At 34.5% G+C, this 21,092-nt stretch overlaps 1 protein-coding gene across 1 annotated transcript in view; it reads left to right on the forward strand.

Annotated features, from left to right (window-relative positions):
- The first annotated feature begins 390 nt into the window (after positions 1 to 390).
- LOC121974906 (TOM1-like protein 4) overlaps positions 391 to 21,092 on the forward strand; it is a 55,018-nt gene continuing 34,316 nt past the window's right edge. The window contains exons 1-6 of the mRNA XM_042526187.1: positions 391 to 660; positions 868 to 985; positions 1,925 to 2,003; positions 12,635 to 12,733; positions 12,826 to 12,939; positions 16,429 to 16,580. Coding sequence (XP_042382121.1) covers positions 876 to 985; positions 1,925 to 2,003; positions 12,635 to 12,733; positions 12,826 to 12,939; positions 16,429 to 16,580 — 554 coding nt within the window. The 5' untranslated portion in view covers positions 391 to 660; positions 868 to 875. The remainder of the gene's footprint in view (positions 661 to 867; positions 986 to 1,924; positions 2,004 to 12,634; positions 12,734 to 12,825; positions 12,940 to 16,428; positions 16,581 to 21,092) is intronic.

Genomic DNA, 21,092 nt, shown 5'->3' on the forward strand with positions numbered 1-21,092 from the left:
AAATCCGAAATGGAGTTAACTAAACCGACAGTGTCGCAGAAAATTAAAAGAACGTTTTTTTTTTAATTTATATTGCAGAAAATAATATATTTAAAAAATATTTTTAAGTCCATTTTAATATTGCTTTATTTAAAATACTATTATCTTAGAAATATTTTCTAAAATATATATATGAATTTTTAAACTGTGTTTTATAAAATAATATCATTTAATTTTTTGATATTTAAATATTTTAATTAATCTATGGCAGAGTTATTACGGTTAGAAACCAGTTGAGAAAGTTTTTTCAAAGCGGTCCAGTCGGATCCTAAATCCGAAAACTAATCTGTGGATCCGATCCATTGAGCTGGGTTTCACATTAAATTTAACGCGTTGGACTTCGTGGTGGAGAATTTTGAGTATAAAATCTAGTACGCAGCCGGAATGGAAACGAAGTAGATGTTTGCTGTCCTGTTCCTCTCTTGGTCTCTCCTCTCTCGATCGGCATCCGTTCAACCGTCGAGCTCCTTCCTTCTTCTTCTTCATCTTCTTCTTCGTTGTTTTTCTTCTTTAAATCGAAGTCTGGCTACTTGATTTTGACGAACTAATCTGCTTAATTATTCCTTAAGATAAGAATTTGTCGCGGAAAGGGATTTTTCATCGCTTCTCGCTGGCGTTAAGGTAATGACTTTGGCATCCTCCGTTTTATTTTTCGTTTTTTTACTTTGTCATGGACTCTCACACTCATGACCGATTGCTTAGCTCTTGCAATGCCATGAATCTGTGGTGTTTTCCCTTTTCTTCCTTATCTTTTGTAGATTTTGAAATTTGATATTATGCTAACTTGTGTTTGGTGCATTGCTTTTTTTTTTCCCCTTACGTGGGCAGATTTGTTGATGATGGCTACGGCGGCGGTGTGCGCGGAACGGGCTACGAGCGATTCGTTAACCGACCCGGACTGGGCGATCAACATCGAGTTGTGCGACATTATTAATATGGATCCTGGGTACCTTTCGTTGCCTGCTCTTTCCCTTTAGCAGATCTCGATTTGTTGTGCCATTTTCATTTGGTTTTACTTGGCATTTTGTTTTGTGTTGGGGGAAGTTACTGAATGGACGAGTCACTTGGTGACATTGGGATTGTTCCATGAGCTTGGATGCTGCCTTTTTCCACCTTACCGCATCTAGTTTCTTTGACTATCCAAAAGATATTGTTGATAGATTTGAACCTTTTGATGGCTGGATAAGCTTGGCTTCATATATATACTTAATATAGCTAATCAGATGTCAGACATTTTCTTTTTCTTCAGCATCTTAAACTTTCAAAGTGTGGATTTTCTCGTGAATGATTAGAGAAATTTAATGTGAAGCGTACTCATAAATTGCTTGACTTGATGCTAATAGTATCGTATACATTGACATATTGAACCTACATTTTAGTCTATTAATATAAGCTAGTTTTGAGAACATTACATCTATGGATTTAGATAGGTCAGCATATATTTTATTGATATATACAACCAATATGGAAAATTATTATTCATGGTGGCAAAAGACGAATACGCTCGCCCCCAGCGCCCCCGCTAACCTGTCCTAGGGCCAACACGGAGGAGGTAAATCACGGACGACTACTAGCTTTTGGAATAGTGACTAGCACATAAGGAAGACATTTACCTCGGCTTTGCCGAGATTTGAACCCCAGACCTCGTGATGGCAACATCTCACGTGCTAACCACTAGACCGTCCCGAGGGGACTGGAAAATTATTATTCATGAAGTATGGTTAACTGGCTTGCTATGTTATTTGTTTAACTAATCTGCTTAATATTTAATTTTATTGAGATGTTTTATCCTCATTATGTATTAATTTTTTATTTTATATATATATATATATATATATATATATATATTGACATCTCTTTTTACTAATCCTTTCTTTTTGAGTAGACAAGCAAAGGATGCACTGAAAATACTTAAGAAGCGCCTTGGAAGTAAGAACCCAAAAATTCAACTTCTGGCACTAGTTGTAAGTACTTGCTTCTCTTTTCTTGTAATTAAAAAAAGTGTATATTTTAAAAATTATATATATTGAAAAGTCTAATCCAAATTCCTGATATTTAACAATGAAATCATTCATGACCTATTTACAGATTGTTTGGTTTACTCTTCTTCTGAACTAATGCAGCAATATGCTTTTTTTGGACAATAATAGGGTCTAAACGCTAAATTTCTCTACTATATAATCTCTTAACCTGATGTTGTCAACTGTAATAATAAAAAATAACTTGAGCCATTATCTTGGCATGTTTATACAATATACACTCTAGAATCTTATCTTAAATTAGCTTACAAACAAAAATTCTTGTGTCCACAAAAATTCTTTTGCCCTACCCATGAATTTACTACATATTCATTAGCAAGTATTTCTACTAAGTATATGTTGTATTCAAGATTTCACATTATAAGCACACTTAACAAAAAACTTGCACAATGGGATTATATTTTTTATGCTTTCTGATACAAGTTGTCATGTCCTATTTACAATATCCTGCATGAAAATATTCCTGCACCTTCATAGACCATAGTAGTTGTTCATAACATTGCTTAAAAATTCTTGGTACCTACTGAATTATGTGAATTCTAGGCAAGTCATTAAATATCATTAAGAGACAATAAAGGGCTTTCTATCATCATCTCAGAATAATTCTAATTCAGGTTTGTCCTAAGAGTCTTTATCTTACAATGACATACACCCTCATAGTATATGCATTGACCATATTTTCATATCATCCTCCAATTCACCTTTAGTCTTTACTGTGAGGCTTCAAGTTGAGTTTACTCAATATCCTTGTTTCACAAATACAAGAGTAAGATGGGATTAAAATGATTCTTATTGACTACAAAAAAATTAGCAATATGATAAGTTGTGTAAAAGAGAAAGAGATAATATATTTCTCCTACCAATAATTCGCTTACATGTAGATATTTATATACATAAAAGGGGAAAAATGATCCTATAATTTTGGTATGTCTATCAATCATTAATTACAATTTTTATAATCAAGCTAATCTAAATCAATCATGATCCCTACAATTAAGGGAATCTTCTGAAATATTCAACACTTTCTCTCAAGCTGAATCATATATGTCAATCATATCTAGTTTGTCACAAAGTTCGAGAATTGTTTTCCTCCAATGCTTTAGTGAAGACATCGACAACTTGGTTGGATGATTATGTGAATAGAGTAACAATTTTTTAGCTCATTACACACTCGCCAATAAAGTGACAATCAACCTCAATATGCTTAGTCCTCTCATGAAAAATTGGGTTACTTGCAATGTGAATAGCTGCTTGGTTATCACAGTATATTGGTAGTGGTTCATTGTACGTGAACCATAATTCTTGAAGAAAAATTTTCAACCATAACATTTCGATTACACTGTGAGCCATGGCTTTGTACTCAGCTTCGACAGTCGACCTAGCAACAACAGTTTGTTTCTTACTTCGCCATGTTGCTAGATTTCCCCCTACATAAATGCAATACTTAGAAGTGGACCGTTTGTCGGTCTTAGATCCAGCATAGTCGGCATTAGAATAAGCTTCGATCTTTAGGTGTCCATTTCTCTTAAATGACAACACTTAAGAATCCTGATAGCGGCATCCCAGTGAATTTGCTTCAGTTTATCCATAAAATGACGGACTATTCCAAGTGCAAAAGAGATGTTATGTCTCATTACTATTAAGTAGATGAGTTTCCCAACAAGTCATTTATATTTTACCTTATCCTCAAATAACTCTCCAGTATCATCCCAAACACTTGAATTGATATCTATAGGCATATCAACTAACTTCGTTCCAAGCAATCTAGTTTCTTTGAGTAAATCTGTAGTATACCTTCGTTGGCATAATGAAACTCAAGATTTATTGTGAGCAATTTCAATTACCAAGAAATACTTAGGACATCCCATATCCCTTGTCACAAAGTGTTGCTACAAATACTTCTTAGTTTCTTTATCCCACATATATCACTGCCGGATATTAGGATGTTATCAACATAAACAATAAGAATGATAATCCCATTTGTGCTCTATCGCACAAACAAAAATGATCCGATTTGCACTATTTGAAGCCAACCACAATGATTATATTACTGAATTTATCAAACTTGGCTCTGGGCTTTGTTTAAGATCATAAATAGCCATTTTAAGTCTGCAAACTATAGTAGCATTATCCTCCTGAGCAACATACCTGGAGGTTGCTCTATAAACACTGTCTCGTAGAAATCGCCATAAAGAAAGACATTCTTCACATCTAGTTGATACATTGACCAAGATTGATTGACAGCCAAGGAGAACAGAACTCTAATAAAATTCAGACGAGCAATAGGAGAGAACGTCTTAAAGTAATCAACATCATAAGTCTATTTAAATTCTTTGGCCACCAGACGAACTTTGTATCGATTAATAGTACTGTTAGCTTTAAATTTTAAAGTAAATACCCAACGACAAGCAACAATATCAACAGAAGGTGATACAACCAATAGCTCCCAAGTACCACAAGAGATAAGGGCATACATTTCTTCATCCATTGCAGTTTGCCAAGTCGAGTGTTGATAAGCCTTAGAGTAGGAAACTGGTGTTGGAACCCTAAGGTTGTTTTGGTGTGATCAACTAGTTAAGTTAGGTCCTGTGTGTTTTTAACCTTGTGTCTAAGTGTGCAGGGCTTAGGAGCACAGGTAGTCGAGCGGAAGACGCAGCTAGCGAGAAGGACGACACGCGGTGCGTTCGAGGGACGAGACGCTACATAAGAGTACACCGGCTGATGAGAAGGAAGCGTGCGGTGGTTCCAAGGGACGAGAAGGCAGAGCGGAAGACTGCTAGAGGAGTAAGAGACGCAGCTAGCGAGAAGGTCGGCACGGGGTGCGACCGAGGGACGAAGACTGCGGATGAGAGAAACCGGAGCGGAAGCCTACTCGAGAAGCCCGAAAAATGTCAACGGGGTTGACTTCCCCAGTCGGGGCGCTCGGAACTATCGGGGTGCCCGGAACAGTCCGGGGCGCCCGGAATTGTCCGAGGCGCTCGGAACCCTTCCGGGCGCCCGAAGTTGACTTTTTGACCAGATCACGTCAATCGTGATCTGAACATTGGGGGATAAAGTTTTATCCCCCGGGTGCCCGGAATCCCTTCGGGGCGCCCCGACCAAGGCTATAAATACACCCTTGGTCCAGAAGCTTTTAATCAACTCAAGCAATTCACTTCCAACACTTGTACGCTCAATTTCTAGTTACCTTCTTTATTCTGTGCTTCATCGTTGTAAGAGGCTTCTCCGCCTGAAGGAGTTTTTAGTGCGATCATCTTCCTTGGATTAACAACCTTCTCGGTTATAACCAAGTTAAATCCGGTGCCTCTTCTTTTTGTTATTTTCTGTTTAGCTAATTTATGCAAGTGTTAGTTTAAGAAAGTTCGGGAAAGGTTGTGTTTTTTATTTTCAGGCTATTCAACCCCCCTTCTAGCCGGTCGTTGCGATCCAACAAGTGGTATCAGAGCCAAGGCGCTTCAAGAGGACTAACCGTCGAACAAAGTAATGATATAATGGTCGGACCAAGCATCTACCCGCCGAAATTCTAAGGGGAATTCGCTAGCTGAAAAAAGTGAATGCGGGTATTCTTTAAAGCTGATTTTGACTTAATGTTAATTATGGAATTCGGTTTTACAGCACCGGAAGGTAAGGAGAAATACCACTGGACGAAAAAGGAGTAGGCCGACTACGTGACAAACGACAAAGCTGAGTACCATCTACTAACTGTTTTTCCGCCATAAGAAGTCAATCGGATCGGCAACTACGACTCCGCGAAGGAACTTTGGGAGAAGTTCCTTGAACTGCACGAATGAACGTCCAAAGCAAAACTCGCAAAATGGGATTTACTCCGCAACCAGCTCACCAGCCTGCGACTTGGGGAAGATGAGACAGTTGCGCATCTGCACTCAAGGATAAAGAAAATTATCACCGGACTATCGAATCTCGGAGAAAAGGTAAGTAACCGAGATTCGCTAAGGTACACGTTAAATTTTTTTCCGAGAAATTTAAACTGGGCGTCACTAGTAGATCCCTTTTATATTTTAAAAGACTTAGAAAAAATTTCATTAGAAGAATTCTTTTCTATATTTGAAGTGCACGAATCAAGATGTGCAGATACGAAGGAGCCCAAAAACAATGTCGCCCTCAAAGCATCGAGAGACGAACCTGAGTCGGAGTCTTCTCTCGACGACGAGGAAATGGTAATGATGGTAAGACGGTTTAAAAAACTTTGTAAATCTAGAACTTCTAACCATCTGCAGGGTAAAAAGAAAAGGATGATCCGCTGCTACCACTGCGACGAAGAAGGCACGTCAAGGATAACTGCTCCAAGCTAAAGAACAAGGACAAGGATAAAGGTAAGAAGCCTGTCCAAAAGCGTAAGGTCCTAAAGGCGACGTGGGATGATACGTCGTCCGAATCGAAAGTCGAGGCGTTCTCCGGGCTCGCATTAATGACAAGTTATCAAGACCACGACTGCGATTCAAGTTCTTCCGAGATGAGCATCGAGAGCATCGAGAGCATCGATAAAGGAGGAGCTACGTCGGAAGAAAGCAGCAGTTCAGGGGGAGAAACGGACAACGAGATCGACAAGGTAAGTCAGGTACGATCTCTTCCTCCCGACAAACTCTTTAAATTCGTTAAATTATTAACAAAAGATTGCTACAAATTAGAAAAAGAAAATAAAAAATTAAAAGTAATACTAGCTAAATCTTGTCCTCTAGAAGATTTAGACAAATCAAAATTAGAAAATGAAAAATTGAAATCAGAAAATAATAATTTGAAAATGCAAATAGATAGTCTAAAAAATCATGCATGTTCAAATAAAACATATTTTAGAATATACAACAATTTAAATTGGTATTTTCGATATCATAAGGGACAGATTAGAAAAATTTCAAAGAAAAATGTCCCTAAAAAATTCCTAGTCAATCCAGTAGGCTGGAACCTATATTAGGTTCCAAAGTCCTGTCTGACTTGAACTTGAACTAATTAGATTTAGATCTTTCAGCGAGAAAATTAGACATTAAAATTTCTTTATGAGGCTTTGTCTAAGGAAGTGGTTCTTGCTCCAATAACCAAGAAGGCCTAGTGCCTTGCCACGACCTGGAAGCCAAAATATTGAAATAAAAATGTTTAATTAACTTTCTGATAAAAACATTAAGGTGGAAATTTAATAATGCTTTAAAAAGTTTTTTTTAACATTTTTTATTTTTCAATTTTTTTTTTAATTTTCTTTTTGCACAAAACTAAAAATTGCCTAAATTAAAAGTTCATCTGAAATTAGATATTTATGCTTAAATCTTTACTTAGAAAATTTTTCAAAAATATTTTTGCAAAATTTCTTAAGTCAAATTTTTTTAATTTTTTTTTTTTTTTATAGTTTTTAACTTAGAATATTTTTTTTTGCTGAAAATTATTGCAAATTCTCTAACTTAGAATTTTTTTAAGAAAATTAGAAATATTTTTTAACCCTTAGATTTTTTTCGGAATCCCGATTTTTTATGTGATCAAAGGGGGAGAAGGAAAAGTATAAGTCTAGGGGGAGGTAGACCCAAATTTAAATTTTCTATCTTTTTGCACTTAATTGCAAATTTAGTTAGTTTATTTTTATGTCTACTTTTTCCCTAGCTTAACTTGTCAAAAGGGAGATTGTTGGAATCCAGTTGTGATGTGATCAACAAGTTAAGTTAGGTCCTGTGTTTTTAACCTTGTGTACAAGTATGTAGGAGCTTAGGCACATGTAGTCGAGCGGAAGACGTAGCGAGAAGGGGCGCCGAGGGACGAGGAGTGCGGAAGAGTACACCAGACGAGAAGAAAGCGTGCGGTGGTTCCGAGGAACGGGAAGACCGAAAGTTGGGTTGGGGTGAACCCTATTCCGGATAGCAGAGATCACCCAAGCGAGCGGAAGACTCGGTCTGAGGCGAACGGAGCCGAAGCAGAAGACCCGGGTTGAAAAAAGTCAACGGGGTTGACTTTCCCAGCCGGGGCGCCCGGAACAGTCCGGGGCGTCCGGAACTGACTTTTTGACCAGATGCGCCAATTGCGATCTGAACGTTGGGGGATAAAGTTTTATCCCCAAGGGCGCCCGGAATCTCTTCGGGGCGCCCCGACTAAGACTATAAATACAGCCTTGGTCCAGAAGCTTTCAATCAACTCAAGCAATTCACTTCCAACACTTGTACGCTTAATTTCTAGTTAGCTTCTTTATTTTGCGCTTCATCGTTGTAAGAGGCTTCTCCGCCTGAAGGAGTTTTTAGTGCGATCATCTTCCTTGGATTAACAACCTTCCCGGTTGTAACCAAGTCAAATCTGGTGCCTCTTCTTTTTGTTATTTTCTGTTTAGCTAATTTATGCAAGTGTTAGTTTAAGAAAGTTCGGGAAAGGTTGTGTTTTTTATTTTCAGGCTATTCAACCCTCTTCTAGCCGGCCGCCGCGATCCAACAGCTGGAACTTCTATAGATGATAGAGAAACAGTAAAAGCGTGGACTGCAAGACCAAGGTAATCAAATGAAATATGATTAGATAAAGGATGAGTAGTGCACGACCGAATACCTTTACAAAGAGCAATAGGCAGATCATTATCGGAGGATCGAAGAGGAGGTGAGGGACATGAATTTGGTTTTGGCCGAGCACACCTCATGTACACCTGCAATGGTTTAGGGGACGGAGCATCTGTAGTGGGAGACATGGATGGTGGGATAGGTAATGGAGGATATGCTAATGTATCATGTGATTGAGCTACGCGGAGAAAAGTATGGTTGAGATTAAAAAACGTAACATCTGTACAGGTGTAATTACATTTTGTGAGTGGGTTAAGACGACGATATCCTTTTTGCGTCTGAGAATATCCAAGCAGGATGCATTTAATAGAGAGAGGAGACAATTTATCCAAGCCAGGAGAAAAATTATGAACAAAATAGACACAACCAAATATGCGAGGAGACACAGAGAAAAGAGATTTGTTAGGATGAAGACAAGAGAAGGGGATATCCCCATGTAACACTAGAAGGCATCCTATTTATGAGAAAGCAAGCTGTGAGTATAGCATCACCCCCACAAAAACTTAGGAACATACATGTGACAAAGAAAAGTATGAGTTACATCTAAAATATGACAGTGTTTGCGTTCAGCAACTCCATTTTGTTGAGAAGTGTATGAATAAGAGGTTTGATGAATTATGCCATGAGAATTACATAATGTAGACACTGTCTTTGGAGTGAACTCAAGTGCATTATCGGTACGAAGAAAACGCAAGGCAATAGAATATTGAGTTTTTATTTTGTTATAAAATGATGTTAACACCTTAGGAACCTCACTCCTATTTTGAATAAATATAACCAAGTCATGCGAGAATAATCATCAACAAAAATTATAAAATACTGAAAACCTCCTCTCGGCTCAACTCTACTAGGTCCCCAAACATCACAATGAACAAGTTCAAAAGCAAAAGAACTACGTTTATCAACTCTAGAAGGAAAAGAAGTACGATGGTGTTTGCGGAACTCACATGACGTAGACGGAACGAGAACTAAACTTTTCAGAGTGGAAGAAGATGGGTGACCTAGACGATAATGCCACTGATAAGGAGACATAACCTGTGAACTTACAGGTGTAACCGAATCCAGATTGTATAGGCCATCACTCTCATGTCCTCCAATTATCCTTATTGTGTACAGGTCCTGAATAATATAATAGGATGGATAAAAAGATACAGAATAGTTGTGAGCTTTTGTTAGCTAGCTTATGGACAATAAACTAATAGGAAATTTACATGCAAAGAGAACATTATCAAGAATAATATTTGGCCTGATAATACCTCTTCTCGTAATCGGAGAATAGATATCATTGGCTAGACGGATAGGGGATAAAGATGAGGAAACAAAAGAGAAAAAGAACACACTTGTTACTAGTAATATGAGCAGACGCACCGGAATCTAGCATCCAAGACTTATCACAAGACTCAACAAACGCACCTGGAGAGGATGAGGTAGTAGTGATAGAGGGAATGGTAGCAGAAGAGCGAAGTAATTCCTCATAATCAATATGAGAAATAGAGACTATATCATCATGACCGTTAGTGTTTGGTGATGGAGTTGATAGTTTGGTAGATGCATTATTAGCTCAGTTAGGCTTACCAAATTCGTCCAACACTTCTCGGAGGTATGGTTGGAACAACTATAGTGAAGACACAAATGACTACTCCTGGTGGTATCAGTTCCATGACCACGACTACTATTACGACCTCGAAAGAACCCACAACCGTGAGCAACCATAGCTGAAGTGTCGAAAGATGAGGAAAAATTTGTGTCAGGATGGCTCGTGGTCACACAAAGAATGTGAGGTAGAAAAGGATGTCGGCGCAGAAATCGACAGCACAAGGCATCAGCGCTGAAATCGGCAGAAAAGGACATCGGTGCAGAAATCGATAGAAAAGGACATCGGCTCTGAAATCAACAGTATTAGGAGGCAGCGGTGGCAACAGAAGACAACAGTGGTAATAGGAAGCAGCAATAGGGGCGGTAGAAAAATTATGTCTGAGAAGGAAAACATGACTCTAATACCTTGTAAAAGAGAAAGAGATAATATATTTTTCCCACCAATAATTTGCTTGCATATAGGTATTTATATACATAAGGAGGGAAAGATCCTATAATTATGGTATGTCTATCAATCATTAATTACAATCTCTATAATCAAACTAATCTAAATCAATCATAATCCCTACAATTAAGGGAATCTTCGGAAGTATTCAACAAAATGCTTTTAGGTGAAACAAAATATGTAGGAATTGATGCCATTGATCATAGTATCTCACATTTTCAAATTTAAACTCATATCATATAAAATTAAATTAATCGCTCATGCTCAATCTATTATGTAGTTTGTATAAAATATTTACTCTCGCAGATATCATGTTTAACCATATCCATTCCACAATCGTTATTAGCATATGTAATGTGTGCTGCGTCAATATGCATGTGCAATAAAACTATTATAGCTCATATATTACAATTTGTTTGTCTTGTCCAAAAACATGAATTGCATATAAGCATGCCCTTCTTTGGGCACATCACATAAGTGTGTATGTAATATAATGTTTGTTTACAGGAAGCACATATATTTGTAGTACCACTACCGGTTTCAAACTAAAAGGATCTTGTTCCATAGTGTGGAAGAAATCATTACTAGAATTAATTGATCTTTTGGTTGGTCAAGTTCTATCTTGTGGGGATAATTGAACTTGCTACTATACTTTACAATTTTACTTTTAAAATCATTTTCTGAAGTCGTTTGATAGTATTATTCCATCTAGATCTAGATTTGGTTCATACCACTGTAGATATTGTTGGAATCACATCCATCAGTTTTGTCCAAGTTAACTAAACAAAGATTTGGTTCACTGATAGTGTCTTCTGCTCGTATTGTGAGCCAATAATCCGAGTGTTGTAAATATGTGCATTGATGCATTACTTAAATACCCATGCAACTTGTGTTTGAAAACCTTTGTACTCTTGGTCAACCTAGCATGCTTTCATCTCAACTTTCCAATGGATACATCATCCATGTATCAAGTGGATAAAAATAAAGGAACGAATTGTTGGTTGGATGACTTTGAAATATCTATCATAATGGAACAAGGAAGGAGGGAAAAAAAGTCAAGACAATTGTTCATATCCTGATGCATAAGAAGGGCAAGTTTACATTGACAGTATTCTGAATGATTTTCATAAAAAAAAATATTATTTTTTATGTAGAGGATGTGTGATATTTCCAAAATAGGAAAAAAATTAGTATCAACACATTATATATATATATATATATATATATATATATATATATATGGAGAAGGGGAGCCTTGGCGCAACGGTAAAGTTGTTGCCATGTGATCAAATGGTCACAGGTTCGAATCCTGGAAACAGTCTCTTGCAAAAAACAAAGTAAGACTGCGTACAATGGATCCTTCCCCGGGACCCCGCATGGCGGGAGCTTTATGCACCGGGCTGCCCTTTTTTTTTTAATATATATTTGATATGGAAAAAATTTCCAAGAGAAGTATAGGCTGAATTTGTTTCCGATTTTCTTCTCCAAATAACTAGAGGAGAGGGCATGCAGTTTAACAATTTGAGCTCAATTGGGTCAAAAGACTCAACCATCTAGCTTATTTCAGATAACCCGTTTCAACTATTTTAAGCGCAATTCTATTAGCTAGTGTAAGTTAATCTAATTACAACTTAATATCAGTATGATTGATTCAAGTCAAGAAAACTGAAGTTGGTTGGTGAAATTAGACTAGTACACTAATTCATGAAACTGATGTCTCCCAGTGCCGCGCAATTCTATTAGCTAGTGTAAGTTAATCTAATTACAACTTAATATCAGTATGATTGATTCAAGTCAAGAAAACTGAAGTTGGTTGGTGAAATTAGACTATTACACTAATTCATGAAACTGATGTCTCCCAGTGCCATCCTTCTACTTTTGGTTTATTTGGTTTTTGCCTTAGAACTTTATTATATCTATTGTTTTTGTTCCTCATTAGATTCCATTAGTGATACTATTTCTGGGAAACTTACTAGGTGCTAGAAACTCTGAGCAAAAATTGTGGGGACAATGTTCACCAACTAATTGTTGAGCGAGATATTTTACATGAAATGGTCAAAATAGTGAAGAAAAAAGTAAGTGTTACTTCTAGTGATGATGTGAATTGCTATTGTTAGCACCTTCATACCTTTCATACCATTGAATTATTTATTAATTATGTTTGCAGCCAGATTTAAATGTCAGAGAAAAGATACTAGTTCTAATTGATGCATGGCAAGAAGCTTTCGGAGGAGCTGGAGGAAAATATCCCCAATATCATGGTGCATACAGAGAACTTAGAGTATGCATTTGTCCTGGCACCTTTATTCTTTTTATTCCTAGTAAATACCTTATTGATTCATGAATTTTTTCCCCAATCCATCTTCCTGAGTTTGATAAACCATTTAACTAAATCAGTAATTTATACGCTTAGTGAAATTGATTAATCATTCATAACAGACTTCTCAATCTGAATTTTGTCTAATAGAATCTTAATATGTTGTGGGGAAAACCTCAACACAGTTTTTGGTTTCCTTTTAATTTTTCCTACAACATGAACTCAACATTTTATTATGATTAATTATCTAGATGCAACAATTTCAAGATTTTATTTTAGCCTCAGGGAATGTTGGCATGCATTTTGTCTCTGAAGTAATTAATATAATGTTTTGTATGTCTTAATTCACCCTTATTCTGTACTTTGTGGATGATATGAGCATGTTCGATAATTGAATGATTCTATAATTTAACTAGTTGAACTAATAAGGGTTGGAGTGAGGCATAAGGTGAGTGCAAGTAAACTCAATGAGAAGTGATCTAAATACTTTGTGAATTGCTAGCAACAGAGACATACATAGAACTTAATGATCACTGAAAGTCAACCATCTTTTCCCTTCCAGTTCCTCAATGGACAGCCTCCTTAGTTAATGTAATATTCTTATATTCACAAATCACAATTATATTTTGAAGCTTGATGTTCACTGAAAATAGCCAATACTTTCCATGTAATAAGAATTCAACTTCATGAAAAATCATTTTAACTTGAATAGAAGAATACTTTTCACCTTCCCTTTGTCATCTAGCTTAAAGAAGTTACTAACTGGCTAACTACTATGTAAAATGTCCCTTCAGCAATTATATTCCATTATTCATACTTTATATATTTCTTATACGAATAATTTTAATATGCTTCATGTTAGTAAATGTTAACTGGTGTAGAATTTGAAATGCTCTTATTACTTATAGATATCATAAATTGATACATACTATAAATTCATTGTCTTAAAAGGCGCGCAATCACCTACACACTTTCACAAGGCACTTATTAAAGGCAGTCTTTGTTAGGTGACCTTTTAAAAAGCAACATATGTGGACCAACTAGGCGGCCTAAGTGAAAAAATCAGACAATTTTTTTAATAAGGTATTGTATCATTTGATTATTAGAAAGTAATTTAATTATCTCCATTAGCCCACCTGATATTCCTTGTCTACCCAAGCCTCCGACTCCATAAAATTTTCACCTCCACCTTTTCTTCTGATTTCGATAGCCTACACTAATTTGACAATCTTTTTTTTTTTCCTTCTTTTCCTTAATTGTGTTCTCTTGATTCTCTTGCAATTTATTTAATTTTTTTCATTTAATCTCAGTACATCTAGAATGATATTTTTTTTTGGATTTTATGAATGTTATTCTTAGTGGCAAGTCAAATATAAAATAATATAAGATAGAATTGCATCAAGGATCAATTCTAAGTTTATATTTTTTACATTAATAGTAGATGAACTCACTGGACATATCCACGACATGTTACCATGATGCGTTACCATGATGGATGTTTGCATATGACATTTTTTAGTTGATGAGTCACGTGAAGGAGAAAATACTAAGATTGAATTTTGGTAGGAAATGTAGGAACTAAAATATATTAGGCTTAGTAAAAATAGAATTTATAGAATTTAAGTTTTGTAGTATTTGACATAGTAAGATAATTGTTAAGATAATAAATGACGAATTATATAATCGGGAGTTTTAAAGTATTTAGGATCATTTTTGCAAAAGGATGGGGGGATGATAGAGATGTTGTACATATGATACAAGTAGGATGATTAAAATGAAGAAGGGTGTCAGGTATTCTTTATGATCATAAGATACCTCTAAAGCATATAGGGAAGTTTTATAAAACGGTGGTTAGACCTGCTATGTTATATGGAGCTGAATGTTAGTTATGAATCAAACACGCTAGCAGAATACGAGAGTCACAAAGATGAGGATGTTAAGGTGGATGCGTAGACATATGATGAATTGATAAGAAATTAGAATATTAGAGAGAAGGTTTAGGTTGCGCCTATGGGTAAACTCAGATAGACGCATTTAAGATGATATGGATATGTACCTTGACTACCAATAAATATCCAAATTAATTGATGTGAGACCAGGATAAATATGCACATTAATTGAGAAAGAGAGAACTAAAGAAATTTTGGTTAGCAATGATAAAACATGATAAAATTCATTTAAATATAGATGAGGATGAAAGGGATCGAGTCTAATAGCGTATAAGGATCTATATAGCTGACCTCATTTAGTTGGATGAAGACTTGATTGCTATTATTGTTATATTAATTACAACTTTTGACATATGAATTGTAAAGTTATTTTGATTGATTAAGAATATAATTGTCACATATAATGCATTAATGTTAGTCTTTTTTAATTCAGTGCACTTTTCTTTTCTATTTTAGTGTTGGTTGTCTAGGCTTTTGCCTATTACCCAGGTGCTAAGCAGTGCACCTATCACTTGGAATTGTCTTTTAATAGTCTAAATGCATGATATAAATTTAGAAGATAAACACTTCTAAGTTTTAGGGCCATATGGTTCTAGGACCGAATCCTCTGAAGAGTATTTTTAGGTAGGACTGATCTTGACAACTTGCTTTAAAAGTTTTGAACTATGATTTGTTTTATCAATTCTTTTGCTAAAGTCAAATAAGTGTCTTTTCTATTGTATTATTCCTTTTGCATATTAGGTTTTTTCCCCCATATTTCTCCCCTTCTTAAATATTAACCCTACATTTTTTTCCAAAATAATTCTAGTCTCCCCTTCTTATTGATATTTATTTCCAATTCAAATAGCATTAAAAAATTTAAAAAAAAAACCAGAAAATTTATATAACTGAAGAATACTAATTGCCTTGTCGCAACTTAGGTAATTTACTAGTCCACTATACATGAATTTTAGTTAATTAATTTAACATACTTCATGGAAAAAGTAATAAAAATTAAAATCTACAAAATCTAAAAACAATTTTTTTATTTTTAAAACATTTAATGTATTTTATTAGTAAATAATATCTTTTCATTTCTTATTTCAATTTCATGATATGCAACTATTTTTTATTATATCAACTAATTTATTATCTGAAGTCAATTTTTTAATATTTTATGTGTCGTTTTAATTATTAATTTTATGATTTTAATGATCAGATATAACGATATAATTAAATTTAAATAACATATCAAAAATTTAAAAATAATTAATAGGAAGGAAGGGATGGGGTGTAATTATGCTATTTAGAAGTGTTCTTTTCATTGGGGTTGGGGTGTGGGGGTGAGATGCTCTCTTTTGCTCATATCTATTTGACCTAGAGAACCAACAGATATTTATTACGTAACTGAGCTTTTACTTTCTTGGATTTTTACATTGCTGGGTCGCTAGTGTTGCTCTTGTTGATTGTGCTGTATTTTCTATGAGGATTGACTTTCACATAATTTGTAATTATGTTTCCTTAGGCTGCTGGAATTGAGTTCCCACCACATACTGAGAACTCTGTCCCATTATTTACCTCTCCACAAAACCATCCTATCTCATATCAGCCTGCTGCATCAGTATATGAAAATGCTGCTGCAGAAGCTTCCCTTCAGTCTGATTTTTCTGCACTCAGGTACTTTGACCTCTTTAGTTTTGAAAATGATCTTGATTTAATCATTCATTGTCTTGCACTTCTAGTTTATTGGATATTATCTGTTAACTTTTAACCTTTGCTATTAAATTTTCTTGTTCAATATTAGGTGATTTTCTTTGCTCTTAATTTGAAAATTTGTTACCAAATGAGACTGAATTCAGAATGTATCTTTGCAACCAAGGTTTACATATTTCTCATACTGAATTAGACTGACAGAATGTATTGGTCTTACCTTGAAAGTATCGGGAATCTGATTGTGATCATGTATTACTAGTGGATAAGTCACTCTTGACAAACGACATGCTGAGCCCTATATTTTTTATTAGTTGTCTATTAAATAAATAATTATATATAGTTGACATAAATGATATGTATCCAAATTGATTCTTAATATTTATCTTATGTCTTATTGTTATTTCAATAACTCATTCCTAAAATTTCACACCATGGCTCATTATCTTGGTTCCTTTATAGTTAGAACAACATTGTATATCATCTTTGTTCATTTAAATAAATGTTTAGTTTGCCAACTTTGTTCATTTAAATAAAGGATAATCCAGTGCACGAAGCTCTCATCAATGCAAGATCCCTAGGAAGAGTCCGACCATATTAGGTCTATTGTATGCAACCTTACTTGCATCGCATGAGGTTGTTTTCACAACTCGAACCCATGACGGTTAGGTCACATGACATCAACTTAACCCATAGTTGTCAAAAGCGCAAAGCGCAAAAAAGCGCTCAAGGGTCTTGGGGCTTAAAGCGCAAAGCGCAAGGCGAAGCGCGGGCTTTACGAAAAAAAACATAATAAACAAAAGGGCTATTATATCTATTAAAAAAACTTTCAAAATGTCTTTGAAAATCCAAATAACCATAAACAAAATATTTTTTGATGAAGTTGCAATTAGTAATAAACAATCAATAAGTAAAAAAATATAAAACAGTAAAAAAATATCAAAATATAAATCTGATTTATATGAATTAATTACAATTTTTAATTTTAAATATATATATTTTTATATATTTAAATCTGATTTATATGTATTAATAAAATTTATTAGATTTTTTTATTTTACATATATTTTTTATATATTTAAATGATTAAATCTGATGTATATGTGCTAATAATATTTATTAGATTTTTATTTTTTATATAAATTTTATATATTTAAATCTGATTTATTTGTATTAATAGAATTTATTAGATTTTTTATTTTTAAATATATTTTTTATATGTTTAAATAATTAAATCTGATTTATAATTAATAAAGTTTATTAGTTTTTTTTTAAAATATTATGTTTAAAATTTAAATAATTAAATCTAGTTTAAAATTAATAAGATTATTAGATTTTTTAAATATTTTTGATACATTTAATTAAAATTTAAATAATTAAATCTGATTTAGAAATTAGAATTAATAATATTTATTAGATTTTTTTATTTTAAATAATTTTTATATATTTAAATCTGATTTATATAAATTAATGCAATTTATTAATTTTTTAAAATTTTAATTTATTTTTTATTTCTTTAAATTAAATTTATATGAATTAATAAAATTTATTAATTTTTTTATATTTTTAATTTTGTTTATATATTTAAATTTGATTTAATAAAATCAAACTTTTTCTCCTTTCACCGTTTCACGTGAGTTGCGACCACGGCCATCGCGATGCCCGCGACGCAGCCAGAGCCGTCGCCGGAGGCCACCGACGTCGCCGGAGGCGTCGCGGGAAGCCTCCGGCGACGTCGCGGGAAGCCTCCGGCGGCGTCGCGGGAAGCCTCCGGCGTCGGAGAACTCCCGCGACGCCGTTGGAGGCATCGAGTCCCTCTCGCGACGCCGCTGGAGGTGTCGGGGCCCTCCCGCGACGCAGCTGGAGGCGTCGGAGGCCTCCCGCGACGCCTCCAACGTCGCTGGAGGCATCCCACGACGCCGCCGGAGGCGATCGCAGAATGGCCAGGATGCTTCAAACTGAATTTAAGTAACAGAAATTGAAAACTTACCTGCAGGCGATGTGTGAAGAAGCAGCAGCACACGTGAAGAAGTAGCCACGGCAGATCCGTCTAGTTGCAGCAGCGGCGGACGCAACGAACAGCAGCGGGAGACGAAGAGACAGGTTTAAAGAGATTAATTAGGGCTTTAAATAAAATTTAAAACAAAAAAGGAATCTTTTAGGGTCGCTGCGCTTCGCTCGCTTCTGAGCGAAGCGCAGCAACGCGCGCGCTTCTTAAACCTGTTGCGCTTCCAAGTTCTCGGAAGCGCAAGGGCTGCGCCTCGCTTCGCTTTACACTTAAGCGAGCGAAGCAAGCGCTTTTGATAACTATGACTTAACCGTTGCGCCAAGACTCCTATTCATCTTTGTTCATTTAAAATAAGTATATACAAAATTCTCCACCATTCCACATGCAAGTTGTTAGTTTCAAAATTTTATTAAACTTGGTTAGCCAAATTATACGTTGATCTTCTAAACTCTTCAAAGCACCAACGGCAATATCATCCAAATTCACAATTTAGTTACTTTTAGTGACATTTTCTTTAATGCTTTCTTTAGCCTCACTTGATCCAATTTGATTTTTTGTCTAAAATCAAATTATCTACAATTGTTCATTGAATAGTTTATAAAATTTCTTTTTCCATATTTTTTTTTAAAATTTCGTTATCATCAGCAAGTTCTTTCTTTACTTTTGGAAGTTGATAAATATCATTTCCCCCATTCTTAGTTCCCAGATGATCAAAGAATTTATCATGTGCTTTAAACTTCTGTGTTTATGACTTTTTACTACAATTTTAATTACTTTATAAATGCACATATTCAAATGATGTCCATTTTTTCTCAAGTTTGCCAATTTCTAAAACATGTTTTCTGCAAGTCTGTGTGCTTGTTACACTACCACAATCTCTCTATATTTTATCTATACCTTTAGATTCCAATAATTAATATCATCATGTTCTTGATCTTTTTTCCATTGTATATAAATCATTATTATTATTATTATCAAATTTTGATTCCAAACTCCTTTTATTATTCTATCTTTGAGAAGTTTATTTCCTCAAAATTTTAACAGTTCTAAAAATTAGAAAGATATTTGTTTCCTTACATTTTCCAAGATCAATATGTAACACAATTAGTCAATGTTGATTAGTTAAGTATTCCTTAAATATTACGTTACTAATCCTATATATATAAATTGATCTAAACTTCTTAGAAAAGAAAAATATATTTGATTATGATTATTGTCACTTTTATATGCTAAATGCTCCCCTCTCTTCTTAATGCAAGTATTACATCATAAGATGTAAACCTTTTATTGCTTGGAAACTTTCAATGATTACTTTACTCAGGTAAAAAGCTAGGAGGGAGAGAAAATGAACTAAAAATATACATAAGTAATCCAGCTTTTTAGGCAATTTGTGAGCTTTCTCTCTCTCCCCTCTTCCCCTCCTTTTCACCCAAGTAAAACTAGCCCACGTGTCTATTTAAATCTCCTATAAGCTTTCAGTCATGTATACCATGAAAACTTTCATCTAACTTCTCTCAAAATTCTCTTTTGACTTGATAACTCCATTCTATTTTACGGCTGTCAGCACTTATAAGATTTAAAATCTCATTTCCTAAAATTTACTTTATTATATTCTATCTACAAATGTTTCATTTTTTTGACAAATTTATCCTTACAATTCTTATCTAACATAACACCTTGTATGGAGCTTAGCATAGGGATACAGTTCATATTGCTCACTTTTGTTGGGACAAACATGGCTTGACGATAAGAAGAATTTTAATCAAATATCATTGACGCAATACCAAAATCAAACAATTAAATCACCTAGGAATTTAGACAATATTGATGAAACTAAGGGGATGAATATCTCAAATAAAAAATAAAATCTCACCGATAGGAAACCTAGACGAAAAAATGTCACGGAAAAGGAACGCATCAACAAAATAAAAAGGGAAACTGTATTAATTCAAAAAATTGTGTAATATATGGGGAGCTTAACTTATTTATAGATTGACAATAAAACATTATTTGTAAAATAAAGACTAAATTTATCCCAATAAAAGCACTATCTTAATAAAGACTCTAGTTCTAAACCTAAACCACCTTTCACAAATTCTCCTTTTATTTTATAAGAAATACAACAGACCATAAAAATTTAATTATTTAAATTGTTTTGAACTTTTCAACAATATTTTAAATAGGATTTAAGATCTTGACTATGTTATTCTCCTAATCCTCCTAATTGAGAAGAATTCGATTCCAAACGAGTTGTTAGCTCCTCTTAGTTTGTCTCTTCCAAGCATAAGGAAGAATTATTCCATTAACTCTGGTTTGTATTAAAATTATAGGACATGGAAGCAAAAATGGTAAGGACGAATTTGCATTTCCTGCAACAAAGTCAACAATGAAGATATTTGAATTTTTCTCAGCAAATTAATATATCCTCCAATTTAAAAATTGAATTTGTATATAAATAAGTTAGAAAGTTA

Source organism: Zingiber officinale, chromosome 4B, assembly GCF_018446385.1.
Source record: "Zingiber officinale cultivar Zhangliang chromosome 4B, Zo_v1.1, whole genome shotgun sequence".
NCBI lineage: Eukaryota > Viridiplantae > Streptophyta > Magnoliopsida > Zingiberales > Zingiberaceae > Zingiber > Zingiber officinale.